We start from the raw sequence: 21,439 nt of genomic DNA, 5'->3' as shown, positions 1-21,439 counted from the left end.
CCCTTTTCCATGCTGTGCCTTAGAGCATGGCATAACTCCCATGGGCCACCAGTACATGGAACATCAGGAAGGGAATCAAGGCCACAAAGTGATGTGCTAACACAGACTATTGTGGGGAATGATGGGTGATGCACTGGAGGAGACCTCAGTCGTGTTAGCAGACTCCACAGGTGCTGTGCAGATGTTCTGCACTCGCTATCTTGAGCTGCCACAAACCAAAGGCCGATGGTCCTGCAGGATCTCTGAGTGGTCCCCACCCTGCTCTGGTGGTCAGCTGGGCTGGGTCAAGCTTCCTTTGATGGATGGGGTGTGTGAAATGAAGCTGAGAGTGTGACCACAACCTCTTCATTTGCCAGTGCCCCAGCAGAGAGCAGCACAGAGTTGGGTTCCTGTGTCCCTATCTGGCATTGCTCTTCACTTCTCAGTGCTTGAAATGTGAAGAGAAGCCTGGGCTGGAGATGGGGATTTGGCCACAGAATTAGGCAATCCAAGCATCTAGACCTCTGAGCCTCTCACATGGAAAGCAGTGTCATGCCCTGAGGGCAACAGAGGGGCATGGACTCTCAGCTGTTAATGGAAACTGCCTTTAGCTTTTGAAGCTTTGCCTCTGTTGGAGAGCTGAAGTCTTGTTCCCACTCTGGTCCCTGCTTACAGGAGATATCCATGCTGCTGGAAATCGAGCATGTCCCACGTGCCATCATGGGATGAGCCGAGGTGGTGGCAGGTCATGGAAAGGGCACAAAGCGCTGCGTGGGCTCATGGGAGGTGCTTTGCTCTTCCTTCTCACCTTCCTTTGGACACCAGAGATGCCCATTGCTGGCCTTCAAATGTCTTGCTTGCTTGCAGAACAATTCGAATACTCATTTATCTTAAAAGAGACACCAGATTTTCAAGGCAACCACCTCAGTGTACTGCAGTTCCCTTCTAGCAATGGCCGTAGGTTCTGAACAGATCCGACCCATCTCCAAAATTCAGACCAACCCTAGCAAACAGGTTTGAAAAACATCATCCTGATTATCGCCACTCACTGCTCCCGAGGAAGCTCAGACTGAAAACCACATGGGTACGAGATCTGTGATGGCCCTTGGTCTTGGTTGGTGCTTGGTGACGGGGCAGGGCTCCCTGGGCACGGAGGAGCAGGTGTGGGATTTCTGAGCAAAGCTGGTGGCTGTTTGTTCTGCCAGTGCTCAGGGGAACAGGCCCCAGCGTGTGTTCTTGGTAAATAAATGAGATTACATCAAGAATACACCCAACTCCTATAATTTACTTTTCATCTTAACAAAACCAGCCCGTCGTGACGCTGGATATTGCCTACTTGCTTGGGCAAAAGGGTTAACAATGAAGAATATTGGGTTTCTTCTGTTTGCCTTCTGAATTTTGAGCCTTGATAAGCTCAGGAAATCCCTTTTTCAAATGAGAGAGCCTCACTTCATGGTGTGAGTCCAAGAGCTGGTGTTTTGCTGAAGGCTCTAAGAAGTGTGAAGGTCTGGCATCGCCGCCAGCCATCCATGTACTGCCTCCTGTGCTCCTGTAATCAGCACTTGCCCAGTTCTTTGCCAATTGGTCTTTCAAACAGTGACCTGGGACACTGATATTGTCTTCATGGAGACAATCACTGGCACTTCTCAGTGTCTGGTGAGGATGGGACTTCGGAAGTCCCGGAGACAGCCAAGGTCAGGGGAGGGGCTCTGAGCTGTGCCTGTCCCTGTTCACTGCAGGGTGAGGGACCACGAGGCCCTTAATGGTCCCTTCCAATTCAAGCAGTTCTATGATTCTGTGAAGTCAATACCCAGGGCTGCTGCCATGGTACCCCCAGATTGAACAGAGCCCTTTCAGGTAATCTTGGCACCTGATGCATCTCCCTCTTCCCTGCTCACCATCCTGCTCTCCTTCTGCCATGCTGTAACATTTCTCAATGCCAGAATGCTCCTAGGGAACAACATAAATGCACACAGTAGTGTCCTTGGTGGTGGTGCTCTGAATTTGCACTCTGGGTATTTCCTCTGCTAAATGAAGAGCTGTAAGAAAAAGCTCTGCTGCCTTCCCTACCAGCACAGACAAGAGTCAGAAAGGACTCAGTGCTGCTGCACAAGGAGCCCAATGACCCTGCCCTGCTGCATGCAGGTTGCGCCTACATCTGCTGTGATATATCTGCTACACATCCTGCGCGGGCAAGTGGACCGGGAGCGGGGGGAGGGGGCTGCTGTCAAGGGGGGGAAGCATGGAAGCATTTGATCCCTCGGATTCCAAGTATGCCACTGTCTATCTGTGGGACGATCTGCTGGTCCCTCCCTCCACTGTGTCCTTGAGACCCTTTGGAAACAAGCGAGATAGGGTTTGTGGAGACCCTGCTGCAGAGTCACAAACCATCCAGGCAGCGAAAGGTAAGGGCACATTGCTGCCCAACCACCTCCAACACGTGCACGTCAGCAGAAAAGCTTCTGAACTCCGACCACACGACTTCTGGCCCTTGGCCAGAGCTGTCAGAGCAGTGGTTTCAGCAGAAAGTGCCTTTTCTCCAAAAGCAGCAGCCCCTGGATCTGCAGGGATTCAGCTGCTGTCCGGGCTGGGCCTGCAGGAAGGCTGAGGGCTTGGCTGCATCAGCGCAGCTCCATCCATGCCAGACCATCCTTCCGCTCAGTCTGAGTCTTCAAAGGAGTCTGCGCTATTAATTTTGCTGTCTTCCCTACCGCAAGCTGTAAATCTCTTGACAGCAGGGAGAAGAAAGCAGCGATCCCAGCTCTCTGCACACAGGAGGATGCTCCCCGCGGCCGCCCCAGGGAGAGAGCTCCGGCAGCATCGCGCAGCTCGTCTTCCTGCAGGACGCCCCGCAGCTCCTGCCCACAGCTCCTGCCCGCAGCTCCTCCTGATGCTGACGGGTGTCCTACCTCAACATCTCCCCCTCAAACCTCGTCCCCCCGTCCCGGTGGCCCCGCTCCGTGCAGCTGGCTGCTGTGGTTGGAGAGGAGCATCTTCTGGAGAGCTCGCGGCCCACATCCCCCCGCTGCAAAAGCAGGATTTTGTTTTTTCTGCTTTGTACTCACTAGACAAAAATGCCATGGCTTTTCCCACTTTTTCTGTTGAGCTTCCAGCATTCACCGCAAAGCTCTGTCCCTTCTCACCCACGCGGGGCCCTGCGAAAGCAGCGCTGCCCTCAGCCCAGCACCTCCCGCACCCAGCACCTGCCACCAGAGGCAGCTGCTATTGCCGTGGGGTCACAAAGACAAAAACAGCCGAAGGAGGTGCAAAATAAAAAGGTCCCCCTCGCCTTGCTGCCAAGAGCCCCTCCGTGCCAAGAGCTGTAAAGATCAATCTTAAGAAACAGAAAATCCGTGGCAAGTTCCCGGTGCTGTGCTTGGATCCATCACAGATAAATACACCCAGTGCCACTCACAGTGCTGGGCAGTCACTGCCTCCTGCTCCGCTCACTTTTTGCTTTGCTGGGACAATCCACCAGCAAGAAAATGGAACAACGCGATGAGCTTCCGGTGGGGAAGAGGTTTTGCGTTGCCAAATGCGCTGATGGGATGACAAAGCAAAGCTTGGCAAACCGGTGTCCGTTTTTTCCAATGATCTGCGGAGGCAAAGGCTGCAGAACTCAGAACATCCTTCTATTATCACAGTACCCGCTGGATGACATCATCCTTCATCCAAACTGACACTCGCAATCATATTGAATTGCTTGAAATCCATTCAGGCAAAACATTGTCTTCAGCCCAGAACAAAGTCCCCCATTTTCAGCTCGTGAGGGCGGCTGGAATAATTTCTCTTAGGATTATTTTTTTCTGGTTTTCCACAGTTTGTCCATCTCCCCCTAGAAAAGCCACGAAGGAGAACACAAGGAACTACTGAGAGGCCGCCTGCTCTCATCAGGGCTGTATGAAATTCTCACGATGTGTTTTTCAGAGCAAAGGCAAAGCTTGAGATGGAGCATTGGTTTTCTACGTGGAAATCACATCACAGACAACTGGGCCCGACGAGGAGCCCCATCCCCGGGGCTGTCTGAGCTGCAGGTGCCTCCCGCTGCAGGGCTCACGTCCTGTGAAGTCGAACAGGGCTGTGCTCCAGCCAGGAGCTTTGGTTGAGGGTTGGAAGACGCCAGTCAACGCGTCAACGACTCAGCTTTTCCAGTGGAAATTTGAGACACCCTGGCAAAGATCACGATGTTCTGAAGGAAATGTTCAATTTGAGGAGAAAAATGCATTTTTCCATTAACAAAGCCCTGAAAGAGAAACTCCTCTCTCCCTCTCCCGTGGGCAGGCGTCAGCCCGCAGCGCTCAGAGCACTGTCTGAGAATGTGATGGCAGGACCTCGTGGTTTGGGGCCAGCTTCCCTGCAGGCACCGCAGGGCAGCCTGGGTCTCACAGTGCAGCGGTACCAGCAGCACCCGTCAACGCAGCGGCTCCGTTTTGGGCACCATGACCCCAGATGGACCATCACATGGGAACCAAGCTAAAAAGACATCCGCCAGAGGGACTGCGGCCCGGGATGGACTGAATGGGAGGAAGCAGGAAATGTGGAATAAAGCTTATGTGAAGATGTTGTTATTTTGGCAAGGCAAGGGAAGTCAGGGAAGTGTTGGTAGGAGCCGATGAATGCGCTCTGTGGTGGAGCCACTGACCGTGGGTTTGTAGCCATTGCAGCAGTGTTCCCACGTGGTGGGAGCACACTGCACCCACAATGGGCTTGAAACCCCCAATGAAGCCAAATGCTTCCACAAAGCTGCTTTCCAGCATTGGAACTGCTCTGAGCGCCAGCAGAAGGAACACCAAGGGAAGAGGTGGCAAAAGGAAGATTTTCCTAAGCTGCCGAGTCAAAGGCGCGTGGAACCGGCTGGGGCAGTAAGGCAGGACCTGCTGGGGCAACCAAGAAGAGCAAGGACTCGGAAGCACCGCAAAGAGCCCGTTCCATGATTTCACAGATTTCTGCTTTCTCCCTCATTTGCTGTCTCTTTTCCAAGCTCTGGAGCTTGAACCTTCAGGAACACATGTTTTGGTGCAGCAGGTGCTCCAGGCCTCTGCTCCTGCTTTTTAACCCCAGAGGACCCACCAGCTTTCAGCTAAGCCAGCTGCAGGAAATGCGTCCATTACCCTTGATCTTGGGAATTAGGTTGCAGCTCATGTATTTACAAAGCTGTCCCTCGGAAGTCTTGTCATTTGGGAAGAGTGTTCCCAAAGGATAAAAAGAAAGGGAACATTTGGACCAGAAGCAGACACTCTGAGGACGCCTTCCAGCCTAGCTAATGCAATTAGCTTGTGAAAAAAAAAAAAGAATTCTGGGATTCTGTTTTTTTTCAGAGATTCGTTAGATTCCTTTCATAATAATAACCCAGGACAACAGCATTATTTTTTCACGGGATGTGAACCAACCTGAGCAGACTGTAAGATCAGTCCCAGCGTACTGGAGCCGTCGCAGACGACGTGCCAAATTAGAGAGGTGAAATTCTGACAGGTCTTCCACCGCATCCCTGGGCTTCTTCACCTCCCCAGAGGCAATGGAAATGAACCCTGAGAAATCACAGGCTTGGCCACGCCAAAGACAGTTACCAGGTTTCAGCGTTTTATGAGCTTCATTAACTTTTATCACCAATTAATTAAAGACTTCACCAAATGATCTTCCCATTCCTGGAGTTACTAAAGAGGGGCACGTTTGGATCTCGCCACCATTTGGATGCCTACGACGCACATGTCTACGTCTGAGCTAGACTTTGGGCTCCCTTTATAGTTCCGCGAAGAGGCTGGCGCTCTTACTGTGTGCTTCATAGCACCTCCACCAGGGATACTTTTCAGGAGGAGACAAATCACACCCCAGCTTCTTCGGAAATGACACGATTTAAAGGTGACAGTTTTAAACAGGTTTTATCGCTGCCCCATGCATGGTACCCACAGATCCTTCCCACCACTTTGTGTTAAGGCAGGTCACGGAGTCCTGGAATCATCAAGGCTGGAAAAGACCATGAGACCTTGCAGTCTGGCCATCAGATGTTCCTCCTTGCTGCAGGAGGAAGCTCAGCAAACCACAGACTCTCCAGCCGGGCCTGCTCCCTACTCAGGCTGCTCGTAGTGACTGGCATTATTTGAATTGGGGTGCTTTCCTCTTGGGGAAATGGAGAAGCATGGCACAGGGGCTGTCCGAGCATTGCGGGCGTCTCGCTGCGCTCTTTCCTTCTGGCCCACCCCACCTGGGGACACTGCAGCTTGCAATTACACCGAGGCTGCAGAGCAGGTGATTCCCCTGCAATTCCAATTGCATCAGCTCTTTCTCAGCTTGCATTTTTTGACCTTTGGTCTCCAGGGAATCAGAACAGATTTTTGCCTTATTGACGAGATCAATCAAGACAACACAACTCCTCCTCCTCATCCCCCTCCTGCTACTGAGCAAGCAGCTCAGCTCTTCTTGCCCTGTGCCTTCTGCCTGCTGTGATTCCTTACTGAAGTCCGTCTTTTGGAAAACACGTTGTGTCCTGTTGGTAACAAAAGAGCTATTCATAGTTGGTATTCACTGTAAGGTAATGGGTAAATAAAGAAAATAAGCTCTGGGGTGATGGTTAGGCTTGTAGGATTTGGATGAGTGGGTACATATTAACCTGCTTGCAAAATTTCCATAGCATTATTCCATTCACTTATCTGCACAGCTCTCTGGAGCAACAAGTTGAGGTCTATCAATGCTTTTACTCTCTGTTCCATTAAATTACAAAGAAGCAGACTGGGCCAGGCTGAGCACTGGGATTACTGTCCCATCTGGAAAAATCAAAGGAAGTCTTTAAAGCCCAGCCAGAATTTCATTGTCAGGAGACTCCAACTCCATCAAAGGAGAGACAGTCTAGACAAAACACCTACAAACTTCGCTCTGAAAAACTGAACCGTTGTGGTTTCTTGGGAGGGTGAGGGGGCTTTCACAATTTCTGCTCAGATCAACCAAATAAATTACACCTTTGCTGCTTTGAGCTCTTTCACTCTTTCATGAGTCCCCACGAAGAGACTTTTGAAAAACCACTCCCCACCTTCTGGTCTACTTGGTGATCCTCTGGAGCATGAAATCCAGAAATCACTGGATTCTGAGGAGATTCACAGACAGCATTTCATTGGTTTGGGAGTAATCCACGCTGGAGAACTCCTGGAGACCTTCTCCTTCTCCTCCCTCCTTCCAGCAAATGCCAAAAAGAAGCCTAGGACACGTGATGGCAGAATCATAGAATCATAGAACAGCTTGGGTTGGAAAGGACCTCAAAGATCATCCAGTTCCAACCCCCACCTTGCCAGAGACAACCCCAAAACTGTGTGGAGACTGCGCAGCTCCCTTTCCATGCCAGCACACAGGCTTCCTTTGGACTAATTAGAGCTGCCTTTAACCTTCTCCCTCTCTCTCATTTTAGTAGGCATGGCTTCTGTATGGAGTATCTATCTTGCAGCTGCCAAAGTGCCCTGGCCGTTGTGGCTGATAGGTCTCCAGCTTCTGTGCTGGGCTGGCCCACTGCATCCATGATTCCCAGGGCTCGCACCTCCCTCAGCAGACTGCAAGCCAGGAGTCCAGTCCCAGCACCATGCAGGATAGGTGCAGAACGTCTTGAGAACATTGGGTGCAGGCTGTCTCCATTGGGTCGTCTCCATTGGGTGCAGGCTGTTAATGAGTGACCTTGCTCTGCCCTGCATACAGTGTCCTCCAGGTGGAGGAAAGAAGCTCACAGACAACGTTGTTGATGAGAATTTGGGGGTAAAAGCAGAAACTGTTGACAGCAGAAATGAGTTCGAGCATTTGTACTTGGTGGAACTTTGGAAGCTCGGGTTGTGACGTCTCTGCTGGTGGCTGTGCTCTGAGCAGCGATGTCACACTCATGCAGGGTGTTCCAAGTAACCCCTCCCTCCCCTTTGTTTTTATTTTTTTGACAAATGTTATCCAGTGCAAAACTGCTTGTCTGCGGTAGCTGGAAGCTAAGATGTGGAGGGTTAAGAAGCAGGTACAGGTCAAATTGTTGGAGAACAGTACCCGGAATGAGTAAATTACCAGAGCCAGTGCAGATGAGACAGACTCATCTCTAAATAGATCTGTCTCCACATTTTTGCAGGAGGCAGCAGAGCCAAAGGAATGCGCAGTCTGCACACATCAGTAATAATGAATTGTTTCATTGTGACACTTAATGGGAAGAAGATTAATTACAAGGAGTTTTTAAACGGTGGGGGGTTTAGCCTGGCTATGGCCAAGATCTATGGGCAAGCCCAATGTTCCCTGGTGCGCTCCCAGATTGGGAAATCATAAGCAGAGCTTGTGCAAACCTCCCACCTCTGGCTGCCATACGCTGGACCAAAGCCTGCGCGCTCTGTGCTGCTGCACTCGGCTTCCAGTGCTGCCCCACTGCCCTTCCTCGGTGCTGCTGGGGGGAAGTCGTGCAGGACAGCAAAGAGCCGTTCCGTGTCTCCTCCCCGCAGCCCCAGGCAGGGCACTGACCCTGGCATTGCTCCGCGTGAAGAAGAGGGGACCCCCACCAGCCACGTTTGCTCCCCGCTCCCGACGGCTGCAGGACGTGGAAACCTTCACCTGCTGGTGGAGGCTCCTGCTCTGGGTCCTCTCCCTCCCCTTTTGGATGCGGATCCGTCAAGGGGTGACCCCAGCACCTGCGGCCCCATCTCCTGGGAGGAAGGCAGTGAAGTGTGTGGGGCACATCTGGAAACCAGATGCCCTGCAGGTGACTCAGTGGCACTCCCTCTGCTCATGCACTTCACCTGTCCTGTCCAGACAAGTTGCAGCAGTGTGAGCAACAGCTAAAAGCCAGCAATATCCCAAGATGACAACATCTGCGAGCCCGTGTGCAGGGATACGTCTGCAGGAATTGGCCCTTTCTGAGGGAAAGTGTGGTGGGCACTGTCTAAGGAATTCAAAGCACACAATGAATTCATTCCCTCAAATGGAGAAGACCAGCAAAGGGGAGGAACAGGGACCAGAGAGATGCAGGATACACCTTTTCTGCCTCATTCCTCAGCTCAAGCTCCTGTCCCAATGCTGAGCACTTGATTCCCTGCTCTGTGTGTCCTGAGTGGGGGGTGGAGGCACCCAGCATCTCTCACAGGTCTCAATCTCACAGCAAAGAAATGTGGAGCTCCGCTTTGGGCTCTGGAGACAAGCGGTCCCAGCCCTGGGACCCCCCCTTGCTGGGGCTTGTATCCTCCTGCCAAGAAAACACAAAGTCACAGGACACCAAAGACACTTGTAGGTCCAAGCATGGACCTGCTGGCTCCATCCAGACAGAGAATGGGAGCAGCTAGAAGAGCCCAGGGCACCTCCGAAACTTTCTGATGGCACCAAGCCTGACCCGAGACACAAAACTTCCCAGCCATTCCCTCATAGCTTCTAGGCAGAAGAATGTGATAATTAGTCATTAATTATTGTCTGGAACTTGGGAAAAGTCATGGTACGTAGAGGCCCTGCCCTAGAAGGTTTGTGGTGCAACCAGTGGTGTGGGACTGTGGGAAAGGAGCATGTGGGGAAGCTGTAGGATATGAGTATTCCCTCCCTGGTGCTAAAATGTGAGCAGCATGGCCAGGGAGGGGGTCACTTAACCAATGAACAGCACTGAAGAAAGCATGGATATAAAGTGAACCAAATGGACGAGTCAAAAGCTGAGTTCTGTCCACAGCAGCAGCAATGATCTATACTGTGGTCCGTAGGAATGACTCCAGCAATGAGTGGGCTTGGATGAAGGATGATTTAAATCTGTACTTCACTTCTGAAGAGGAGCTGGTACCTGAGTTTTGAAGAACTGGAGTAATTTTTGCCTTGCTCTTGTGCAGAGTTTGCTTCACCCGCTGCACAGCTTTGACCTCGACCCGGGAGCGCTCTCAGTTTTGTCCTGCTGGGAATGTCCAGCAGCAGCCGGGCCAGCGCTCAGCTGCCACCTACGGCCAAACCCCCGGGAGGGAAGCTGTGCCTTAAATTCATTGTGTCCTCCCATCTCCCTGCTTTTCTCTGCGTGGTTACACGGCAGCCAGGGCCCCTTCATCTGAGATGTCCCCAAATGCCACAGCTCACCCTTGCGCTCAGGCTGCAACAAGCCGGCCCTGCCCGTCCCCTTGGCAAGATGCTGTCCCTGACCCTGGGCTGCTGCAGTGGGAGGGTGAGGCCCCGCTCCCCCTGCTCCTCCAGGCTGTAATTCCTGCCCCTACAGCCCTGCAGAGTTCTGGGCTCTGTTACTGCCCCAGACACTCGAGTCTCATGTCCCATTTGTCACAGCCTCCCAGCCAAAGCTCCCCTTGCCAGCACTGCTCTAAGCTGTGGTTTATCCTTTCTCTTTGAGCCCAATTGGAGCGTGGACCATGCCAGCAGCCAGCACAGCACATAAATCACGTTGCTGTCCACACCGCACCGACCCCTGGGCCAGAGACAGCTCCCAGCGCAGCCCCGTGCTCCGGAGGTGACAGAAGTGTTCCCTGGGAGGCACAGTGCTGGGCGAGAGATGGGTGCGTGGGGGGAACCGGGGACCTGCTCCCTTCCTCTCGCAGGAAACAAACGAGCAAGGAGCAAAAAAAAAAAAAGGAATGACAGTTGTTGATACCGTCAAACTGAGAACAATGATTTTTTTGTTTATCAGATTTGAAATTTGCTGGTGGCTTTCAAGCATTTTTGGCTGAACCTTAACTGTTTGCAGACTGGAGACTTCCCAAAATGAAACACGACGGCTTGAAAGCGTCTGAAAAACGCTCAGTGAAAATCTGGGCTCTCCACGAGGAAGGCTCGAAGACAGCAGCTGTGAAATCCCAGCCAGCAGCAATGGGGGCCCAGCCCACGGGATCCGTGGTGGCCACGGGGACGCACGGCACACGAGGCCCTGCCCGCCTCTCCCTCGTGAGAGCTGATGAGATGAGCCACCCATTTCTGAGCGCTTCCCTAAGGAATTCCTCACCCTGCAGCATCCTCCCGACCTGCAGCCAGAGGAGCTGGGCGCTCTGTGGTGGGAGCTTGCAGCCCTGCCTCCCGCCACCACGTGGGATTGAGAGGAGAAGATCCTCCGAGCGTTCAGGACAGCAGAGGAGGGGAGCTTCCACGTGCTGTGTGAGCAGCTCGGATTCTTGGCTGAAGCTCACAGCCCAAGGCGGGAGATGAATCCCGGCTGCATTCCTCGCCCTACCTGCTGCCTTCCCTCTGTCCCGCGGGCACAAGGCTGAGCTGGGACAGAGAGGCCACGAGTTGTTTGTCTCAGGGCAATCTCTGCTGCCCAGGTTTCCATTAACCATGGCAGAAATGATGGTGTCACCGGGAAGCCACAAGGCGTCAGAGCGTGACAGCTCTTGCCTTCTGTCATTCTCCATTGGGTGGTCCGTGTGCACCACGAGAAGCCTTTCTCCTGCTGTCACACAGGGAACCAGAGCCTTGCTGTCCCCAGCAGACACTGCATGGCTCTTGTTGGAGCGGGGGTCAGTCACTGCCACCGGGGAAAGAGCTCGGCTCAGCGGTGCTGCTGGGAAGGAGCGGGGCAGGGCTGGGAGCTGAGCCCTCCTGCCGGGCGGTGGGAGCTGTGCAATGGTCAAACTGCAATGGTCAAACTGCAATGGACCTGGCTCTCTGTGCTCCATGGCCCCTCGGGTTTCGGCCCACGCCCTATTCCCGTGCATCAGATTTTACAAGGCACGTGGAGTAACAAAACCAGAACACAAACATTCTGAGGAAGCCGTTGCGGTCAGGCTGCCAACAACCTGCTCGCTGCTATCCGGCGGCAAGTTTTGCTGGGCAGAGCTGTATGGCTGTACCCAAATCCCAGCATCACGGCCGTGATCTCCATTTGCTCTGCAGGAGAGGTCTCTTTGGAGCAGGATGTGGCTCCTAGGATAAGTCTTTGGATCCATCCATCAACCCCCATCAGGCACAGCTGTAACGCTAAGGCTGTACGCACCCTTCCCCACAGGTGCTTTGGATTCCCCCTCCTCTTTTTGATTTGGCAGAAACAGCAGCAGGTGGGAGCAAAGCTCCTTCACTGTGCACAGCCCACAGCCCCCCAGAGGAATGCTGGCACACAGCTGCTCCCCGTGCCTCCATCTCCAGCATCTTCCACACCCTTATGGGAAGGGTCTGTCAAGGGGAAAGCTGCCCGGTGCTGTGCCCTGCTGTGCCTCTTGGCAGGACAGCCAAGAGCTTTACCAAAACATGTTTGAACAGTAGAGAAACCCCAGCAGATGCTGGCTCTGGTGCTGGGTGCTGTGCGGGGACCAAAGAGCACCCAGCTCTGCTGCTCAGCGCCACTGGGGCTTTGCTCCAGCTCCCTCCCCCTAGGCCCATCCCTAAGCCCTCCTGGGAGCCACCACTTTCTGAGTCAGAGGGCCCCACAGCCTTATCTGGGGATGGCAGCAAGCAGAATGGTGAAAAGTGTCTGATGTCTTCAGCTTTTATTTATTTATTTTTCCTGCAGCAACTTCTCTGGAACAGCTCCTCCTGCAGACAGCCTGCAGAGCAGCTGAGGTCTGGGGATGGGGTCTGCGTGCAGGACTCCTTCCACGAGAGCCCCCCCCCTCCCTCCCCCCATGTGGAAAAACCAAATCCCAGGCTGAAACTTCCTTAAGACACTTCCCATATTTCAGGATCTTTTGGTGCTACTTTCATCTCCAACCCGTGTATCACAGCCCTATAATAATAATAGTAGTAATAATAATAGCAATAATAACAGCGATAATAATAATAATACCTTCTGCATGTACATAGCACCTTTCATCCAAGGATCTAAGTCACAATTACAGCCCCACACATTCCTGTACATTACAGCCCTATAATTCCAAGACTCCTCAAGTATCCAGACTTCAAAGGGAGCGTGGATTTCCCCTCCAGCCCAGTCACAGTGCCCAACACGTCTCAAAGGTTTCGAAGGTGTCTTGGCAGGAGCTGGGGGGAGGCAGGAGAGCTCAGAAGCCAAAAGGAGCCTCCGTGGATTCCTTCCTCCCCTCTCCTGGCCACTATCTGGGCTCCCAGGGAAGTCAGCACAGCCACAGGACGTGGGGGTGCTGCTATGGGATGTGGGGGTGTTTCTATGGGATGTGGGGGTGCTGCTGTCAGGCTCCGTGTGTGTGCAGCGGGGACATGGGCAGGCAGAAATGGCACCGGGAGGGGGGAGGGGCCACGCGCAGGCTGAGCTGGGTGACATCCAGGCCAGAAACCCACAGTGGTGAATTCACCAAAAGTTTATGCTCTGCTGAAAAGGAGAAGGGAGTGGAGACGGTGTTGTTTTCAGTGAAAGCTCTTATTGTAAAAGGGCTGAGAGATTTTCAAGTAACCCGAAAGAACTCCTTCTGGGGTCAGAGCAAAATGTCTCAGGGATACCCAAAACAAACATGGTTTGGTTTGGTTTGGTTTAGTTTTAATTGCACGGGAAACCTGAAAAAAAAAATAAATCTATTTGTTTAATGCAAGCCAATCTTTCCTCCTCCTTTTTCTTTTTTTCTTTTTGTTTAGTCAAGGAGGTGAAATAGCTGCTATTTACACTCGTGTGTTTGGGGCGCTCAACGCAAGGCAGCTTCCTATAGGAAACAGGTTGTGTTGGGGGGGGCTGCGGCTCTGGCCAAGCCGCTGGGTTCGGGAAGCAGCTCACCGCCCCGTGGAGCTTCACCAGCTCCCTGGGTGGGACCACGGCAGAGCGCTGCCCCCAGGGTCTCACCCCCGCTCCAACCTGAGCTCCCGCTCGGGACCCGTTGCTGCGCGTGTTGCTCCATCCGCACCAACGCCCCGCGCCTGACCCTGAGGGGACGTCCCCGTCCTTTGTGGCCCCGCGCAGCTCAGGGAGGTGACCTCCCCGTGCGGGGCAGCTCCTGGGGCCCTGCGGGCGGGGAGAAATTCTGCAGCGCTGCTCTGCGCCTCTGCTGCTCCTCCTCTCCCGGGCTGAAGCGCTGCCTCCGCGCCCATAGCACCGTCCTGCCCGGAGCCGAGGGGAGGCGGCGGGGAATGGGGAGCGGTACTGAGGTTGGGAAGCGCCCAGAACTGAGAATTCTCTCGAAGCTGTCCCGTAGGGGATGCAATGACACCCAGAGCCATCCCTACACCGGTAACGCCCCGGGGAAGGCAGCCTGTGCCTCGCACCCCTCGGCCAGCAACCTCCGGGCGGCGCCGGGGCTGCAGGGCTCCGTGCTGCAGAGCGAAGCCCTCCTCCCGCGCAGCCCCGGTCTCCCACCCTTGCTCTGCAGAGGAGATTTCCCTCCGCACGCCCCGCTGGATGCTGCACAGCCCCAGTGGATGCTGCGGTGCTCGGGCCTCGCTTTCCATTTGAATGAGGGACACTGTCACTAACTGGTGCCTCGCGGGGATGCTGAGTGCTGGAAACCGTTCTGTCCCCCCGGGGTCTCTTTGCAGTGGGACCTGAGGCCGCTGACAACGAAAGGGAGCGGGTCCCTCAAGGAGGGCGGCAGGGAAGTGGCCGGGGTCCCACAGCCCCACGCAGCCCCCGGGGAAGCGCCGTGCTTCCCCTCTCCCTCCTCCACCCTCCTGCTGCTCCCTGACCCAGGCAGGTGCAGAGGGGGGAGAGGCGTTCGCGGCTCCATCGCTGCCTTTTGGCACCGGAGCCTCTGCCAGAATCAAAGCGCATTTCAAAGCAAACCCTAAACTCCTTTAATCGCCAGCGAGAGCTCCTCCTGCGCAGATCTAAGGGCCATGAGCTCAGTGTTTTCGTTGCCCCGGGCAGATTTATGAGCTTATTCTTCACGGAAGGGAGGGAGAGAGGGGAGGCTGTGGCGTATTGCTTAGCCCGGGGGGCGGGCAGGGAGGAGCGGGGTCGGGGGGGACGGGACTCCGCGGGCTTTGGGTGCGAGCGAGGACCGCGGTGCTGAGACCCAGAGCGCGGGGAGGACGCGCGGCAGCTCCGTGTGATGCTGCGCGCTCTGTTTGCTGCGTCCTCGCGCACGTTCGCTCCGTGCCGCCTCCATCAATCAGCGCGCTCCCCACCCCGTGCACCTGCTCCCGGCAATCCCTGCCAGCTGCGCAGGAGAGGTCCGGGGGGGGGCTGGCTGCTCCGGCCCCTGCAGAGCCGGGGACCGCCTCTGGGATGAGGCAGAACTCCCGAGCCGTCCTCGGGCAGTGCCGAGCCGAGAAGGGGACGCCTGCTGACACCCGGCACCCCAGGACTGCCCGCAGGGAACGCCCCTGCGAAAAACACGGCACTGAAAAGTGGGGAAGGGCTCCGTGATCACCTGCAGCGCTACGGGCAGCTGGGGGCTCAGAGCCCAGAACGGGGACCCTGCGGCCACTCAGGGGAGCAGTGTTGGACCCAGACTGTTGTAGGGGATGGTACTGAGAGGCAACGAGGAGCAGAGCTCGTGACAGAGGAGCTGGAGATGGGGAGGAGGGAGGAGACAGGGAGAGCCCCACGAACATGCAGGTTTCCACCTTGCTGGAAGTTCAGTCTTCAGCGGTTCCTTTCTTCCCAACCCATGGCAAAAAAAAATCAGTACGAAGCACTGAACAACAACGGCAAAATCAATAGGATGTGTTTGAGACACGTCGGGATGGTTTGCCTTGAGAATTGCGGAGCCCCACAACGTGAGCGGCCGACAGGAAAACGCAGCACGAGCAGGTGAAAATATGTAAATGCGAACTTCAAAAGAAGAGTCGCCAAGAAATGAAAGTGTTGAAATAATTGCTCTGTATTTCTTCCATTCCATCAGCACCGATCTGCCCAAATTAAGCGTTTCCCTCCCAGTGAAACAAAGCGTTCCTCAGGGAAACCATCCCACCCTGTGAGCTCCTGGGGCAGCTCTGGGGCTGAGCCCACTGCTGCGGCCCCACTGCTCTGCCCCAGCTCGGAGCCGTGTGGGTCCCTGCCCGCAGACCCCCGGGCGGCTGCGAAATTCCAGGGGGGGGCTCCAAATGACTTTGCAAAGTGAGAAGGGTCCTGGGAGCCCCGGCCCCGTTCCGTTAGCTGCGGATGGAAGATCCGCGAAAGCGGTCAGCGCTGCTAACGGGGTCGGGTCGTTAGAGGCGTTAGAGATACTCGAAACGGGTGAGGCCCCAGCACCAGTGCCGGCTGCTCCGGTGAACCAGGGGCAGCTTCAACCAGCGGAGGTCTCTCTTCATCCCCCACTCCGCTCCCCCGGGCTGGTACCGGGTACAGGGGCGGAGCGGGCCGGGATGTCCTCGCAGCGCAGCTCCCATCCCCTGCGCTCTCACCTCGCTGCCGTCCTCCCCAGGCCCCCGTCAGCCCCCAGAGCAGCGTCCCCCCCCCTCCCCCCGCGCAGCGGAAGGCGGAGCTGTGACATGTGGCACGCCGCTGTCAGGGCGCTCCGGCTGCACAGCTTCGCTCCTTGGGGCTGACGCGGGCTCTCGGGTCCCCGGGCGCAGCCGGCCGTGCCGTGTCTGCGGTGCGGCACGGGATGCGGTCACGGCGGTGAGGCAGCGCCCGACCCCGCACCCGCGGGCGCTGTCGCGGTGTCCCCGCTCCCCTGGCAATCCGCTGTCACTGGCGCCACCGTGTGCGCGGCGCCGGCGGAGGTGGCAGCCCCCGAATTCTCCTCCCGGTCCAAACCCGGAGCGTCGTTCAGCGGCGGCACGGGGAGCGGCGGAGGGCTCCGTGTCCCCGCTCCTCCCCAACCCCGGGGCCGGAGGCAGCGGCTGCCTGGGGCTCCCAGCGCAGGGCGAACCTCGTGTGACAAGTGCTCCGCGCTCCGCTCTGCCGCGGAAATACAGCTTGCCTCGCACAGCTCTCCCCTTGCGTGCTCTATGGTGAAATTCACCCTTTCCTGCCCTGTTTCCTTCCCAGCTGCCCCTCTGCACAGTGCATAAAGCAATGCCCTCGGGTGAGGGGGAGCTCTCTCCCGGCCCGGACGGCTCTGCCGGGTTTTGCAGAGCCCCTCGTGAACTCAGAGTGCTGGACTCTGCCAGAAGAGGAACCGCATCCCAGGACCGGCCCAGAACACCAGGTTGCCACACCTGGACACCTGCCTTTTCTCACACACAGCAGCTTCCATCAGCGGCACACCTAGCTGGGAAAGGCAAGGTCCTTCCCGACCTGCTGCACCGCGTTCTGCCGATACCAGCACCACGCATCCTCCCGGTGTCCCCTCCCCCTGGTCAAAGCGTGGAATCCTTCCCACCCCATGGGAAACCGTCAGACGGCACCACCGAGCCCAGCTCTGGGGCTGGGGAGAGACCCCTCAGCCCCTGCAGGAGTGGACTTCTTTGGGGTATTCACACCAGAGGGGATGGGAGACATTGAGACCATTAGGGACCTTTAAATCCATCAGGAGAAAGAAGTAGAAAAAAAAAAATAGGGGGGGGGGGGGCGGACAGGGAGATTGGATGCACCTAAAACTCCTGTAGGACCTTAATATTTATTTCACAGAGGCAATTTGGGCGCAGCTGGTGGCCAGCCCAACCCAACCCCAAAAGTCGTGAGTTATCGCACCTGTGTTAGTGTTTGACAGGAGGGATCCCGGAGCAGCTGGCAGTCATCGCTCCGCAGCAATGCTCCATTCTGCTCCGGACAATCTGGGTCCACCCAGCAAAGCAGCTCCTCCGATCTGCTGCAACCCCGGAGCGAAGCGTGCAGAGCATCGGGGTGCGAACAGCAGAGGGGTGCAGGGAGGAGGGGGGGTAGAGGGGGACTAGGGGGGTCTGCCTCCTCTTGGCAGCTCCTGGAGGAACTGCTGCCTCTCTTTATTTTCGGCTGTTTCATTTTTGTTTCCCATTTCCAGAGGAAATTTAATTTCGGCGAAACCTGGCGCAAAGCTCCGAAGCCGGAGGGTCCGAGAAAGCGGCGCAAAGGGAAAAAGGAGCCGCGAGGGCTGTACTTACAGGTAGGCGGTCAGCGGGCTCAGGGCGGCGGGGACCTCGGCCAGCCCCAGCTCGGAGCAGTCCACCGACAGCACGATGCCGTCCTGCTCGCAGTGACACTGCGCCGGGCACGAGGGCACAGCGCCCTGCTCCGCCGCTCGGACGTGGGCAGAGCACGCCAGCAGAACGCCCCAGAAGATGAAGCGCTCCATCCTCAGCTCGCTGCAAGCAGAGAGAAGCCGGGGGGGCTCGCCCCCACCCTGAGACCTGCACCGAGGGGACGCCCCGGGGCGCTCCGTCACCGCAAGCCCGACCCGCGGCACTGGGGAGAGCGGTGAGGATGCAGCCGGGGAAGGGAAGGCATTGTTGGGTGATTTTGGTTATTGGGTTTCAAGGGCTGGGCAGGGGCGTGAGGCGCTCCGAGGGGAGGAGTCAAACCTTCTGCTCTTTCCTTCTCTCTCTCTCTCTTCGAGCTGGCAGGAATTTCATTCAAAGGAAAGAAAGAAGGGGAAAAGAAAAAGAAAAAAAAAACAACAAAAAAACCCAAGAAACCTCAACAAATAAATCCGCGTTCCTAGCTCCGGGAGCCGTGCTCGTTTTGTAATCATCTTTTTGTGAGAGAGCAGTGCAGGGGAAGGCAGAGCTGGAGCAGGAACGGGGAGGCAGCAGCACCCAACCTGCACTTCAAGCGCTCCAGACTTCGGGACGCTGAAACAGCCCCGCGTAACGCGCTCCGTGTCTGCGCCGGCAGCTGGAGGGTCCGCGTGCAGCCGGGCTGAGCTCGAGCTGCTTGGTCCTGCCCTGCTCCCCGCGCTCCTCTCGCCGCCCCCATCCATGGGGCAGGGGCGGGGGGAGGTGTAGGGTATGGGGCAGCCGGCGCCGTTGGGCTGAGTTCGGTGGGGCGGCTCCAGAGCGCTCTGCAGGACTGAGGGATGCTGCGATGTTGGAGATGCTCTGCGCAGCATCGAACCGGGGTGCGAGCTGCAGCCGCGCTGCCCCAAGAGGAGCTTCCCTCTGCCTCCCCTCGAGGGGACGGGGCACGGGCAGAGAAAGGAGGACCGCGTCTTGTGGTGCTGCGACCCACGAAGCCGCCCCTCTGGCTGTGGGCGCGCTGCGGAAGATGTCACGTCGCTGCTGCACGTGTTGGGAGCTGGGTGTCACAGCCGCGCATCCTGACAGCGCGTTTCACTTCCCTGGTTAAAGGCATCCACATCCAGCTCACTGCTATGAGCTTGAGGGGATGCGCTCCTGGACGGCGCACAGCGTCTGCGTGTTGTCCTCTAGCGGCAGCTGCGGGTTGGGACGATGGGACGAGCGCTGCTCTGCAGCGAGCTGAGCTGCCTCTGTGCGTCCCATCCCTGCCCCTGGGCATCACTCGGGCAGCCCCCAAAGCACCCCCCTCCTCCCACGTCACTCCTCGCAGGGTGCTGCCAGAGCTGGGGACAGTCCCGGGCTGGGACAAAGGTGAAGGTCACTGAGCCACAGGGCTGTGGGCTGCTCACTTCTGTCATCAGCGAACCCACGAGCGTGCCTTCAGCCCTGCAGGCAAACCGTGCCCCGTGTTTGTTCCCTGCTATTTCGGGGGCTCAGGATCACCCCAGCTCGGCTGTTGATCTCCAGGGGAAACCAGTCCCTGCTGCAGACGATGAGATGCTGGCTGCTCGTCACTACTGCCACAGCTGAGACCCTCCTGGTCCCAGAAGGAGTTCTCCCTCCAGTTCAGACCCTCCCAGCTGGCCCCAGTGCTTCCTCTCTCCAGGATAAGAGTGGTGCAGGTGCTGATGAGAGAGGATGTTGGAGATCCATGAGCTGCAACCCCTGTGCTGATATGGCTCAGGTGGAGAGGGGAGCGAGCAATGGGCAGCCCCACAGTGAGCATAAAGCTGGGGCAGCCAGCCCCTAGTATGGTGGAGGTGCTCAGCAGTGCTCCGTTATGGTGCTGGGGGAAGATGCAGCAGCTGCTGGGCTCTCTGTACCTTGGAGTGTCGCACAGCATCAGCACCAGGGAACGGAGGAGCTGTGGGATCCAGGAGCTGTGGTGCCCATTAGTCACCATGGCCCCACAGCTGCAGATGTGTGCTTGGGGGCCCTGCCCTGCTCTTGCTCGGTGGTGTAACACAGTGTGCTTCTGCCTTGTGGGAGCACAGAGGGGGCCCAAACAGACGGGGTCCTGCTTGTCTCTGGGGTCCCAACTTCTGCAGGGGGGGCTGAAGGAGGAGGGTGGGGGCTGGATGCTGAAGGACGTAGCACGGGGCAGAGCTCGCTGGGCGGCCCGTGCTGGAGGCTTTGTTTTGTGTTACTGTTTTGTTGTCTCTCTCTCCCACTCTGGGTTTCATGGCTCTGAGCTGCAGGGCTGGAAAATTATTCATCCCAACCGCAGCTCCCACGACACCCTCTGGAAGCAGCTGCGGCTCCAGCAGTGGGTGGGAGGTCGTAAATTCAGCATCGCCACCGCCTCAGCCTCCCAGTAGCTGGGACGTGAAGCACGGAGACGCAGCTGCACTGAACTCACAGGGTGAAACCTGCTGGCCAATGTGTGGGACAATTCCCTGCCACGTGCTCGTCCCATCCAAGGCCCTTCTGGTCCCCCCAAGCTGCGCTGCAGCTGCAGCTGTCTGCAGGTTCACCTTGGCTGCTGGCTCTGCTGCGAACATTCTGTGCTGGCCAGATGGGATGGCTTGCTCCTGGACATCAGGAAGCTCTGCAGACAGCAGCATGCCTCTCCCACTGTGACTCTCCCTTGCTTCCCTACAGCAGCAGCTCCAGCAGTAACGCGCAGCAAGCCCCGGGGGCATGCATCAGCTCTGCCTTATGGGATGTCCCTGTGCAAGGAGACCCATGAGAGCTGCAGGAAGCTCCTGGTGCAACAGCGCATAGTAAGGCAAGTTACAAGCACACTCTTTCCCAGGGCTGTTTATTGGCTGTACCTAACGCTGATCCATCAGCTCAGACCATGCTCTGCAGCACTGCAGAGCTCAGCACTCCCCGGGCTGGGGCCTCCCGCTCTCCACCAAGCAGCTGGGTCAGCATCTGGGGCACCAGAGAGCCCAGGAACTGGGCAGAGTGGGAGCATCCCAGCTCCCATCCCCAGCAAGGCAGAGGAGCGCTGCCTGAGGCTGCCCAGGTGTCCCCATGCTGACAGCGGGGTGACAGCACCGGGTGGGTTCCCCTCTTGCTGCAGGAATCGCGCTGTGCCAGGAACCACTCAGTGCTCTCACTCAGGCCCCCGCAGAGGCAGAGGGCAGGATGCTGCTGGGAAGCAGCAAGGGACCTTAGGGCTGCTTCTGAGTGATGATGTCCCGGATGCAGGTGTACAGGAACATGTATTGGTCCTAAGGAAGAGAAAGAGGGTTCTGGGGTCAGGGCTCTGACAATTTTCCTTATTATTATGCAATTAACCAGCAGGGTGATGGCAGGATTCACTGCCCGAAGTGACTGCTCTGTGCCACCGGAGCTATCCAGAAAGGAAGCATCAGGCCCAGAGCTCGTTATACCACCTTCATTTCCTTCTGCTTCCTCGGCCCTACTTACAAAACCCAAAGGCAAACTGCACTCAGGTGTGAAGGGAACGACATCACCTGACCTCAGTCTGCACTTGCGGCTTCTGGATGTGCCTCGGGGTTTGCATCCAGCACAGCTGCAGGGCACAGGTGGGAGCACTCTGCCCTCCTGCTGTGCTAGGACACAGAGACCTGGGACCAGGTGGGAG

The 21,439-nt window shown here is 56.6% G+C and overlaps 2 protein-coding genes and 1 long non-coding RNA gene across 6 annotated transcripts in view; 1 reads left to right on the top strand and 2 right to left on the bottom strand.

The window, feature by feature from the left end:
• The window catches only part of LGR6 (leucine rich repeat containing G protein-coupled receptor 6), an 80,577-nt gene extending 62,609 nt beyond the window's left edge, over positions 1-17,968 (bottom strand). Inside the window, exon 1 of the mRNA XM_021376957.1 lies at positions 17,752-17,968. Coding sequence (XP_021232632.1) covers positions 17,752-17,942 — 191 coding nt within the window. The 5' untranslated portion in view covers positions 17,943-17,968. The remainder of the gene's footprint in view (positions 1-17,751) is intronic.
• LOC110388109 lies at positions 17,270-17,981 on the top strand. The gene is made up of 3 exons (XR_002432785.1): positions 17,270-17,515; positions 17,652-17,753; positions 17,845-17,981. It is a non-coding gene; the product is annotated as an uncharacterized LOC110388109 (long non-coding RNA).
• Positions 20,628-21,439, bottom strand: part of LOC110388209 (receptor-type tyrosine-protein phosphatase V-like) — a 34,905-nt gene continuing 34,093 nt past the window's right edge. For all 4 annotated transcript variants that reach the window (XM_021377236.1, XM_021377237.1, XM_021377235.1 and 1 more), the window contains one exon: positions 20,628-21,062. In XM_021377236.1, coding sequence (XP_021232911.1) covers positions 21,003-21,062 — 60 coding nt within the window. In that variant the 3' untranslated portion in view covers positions 20,628-21,002. The remainder of the gene's footprint in view (positions 21,063-21,439) is intronic.

This window comes from Numida meleagris, chromosome 25, assembly GCF_002078875.1.
Source record: "Numida meleagris isolate 19003 breed g44 Domestic line chromosome 25, NumMel1.0, whole genome shotgun sequence".
Lineage (NCBI taxonomy): Eukaryota > Metazoa > Chordata > Aves > Galliformes > Numididae > Numida > Numida meleagris.
This window is presented reverse-complemented; position numbering and strand designations above follow the sequence as displayed.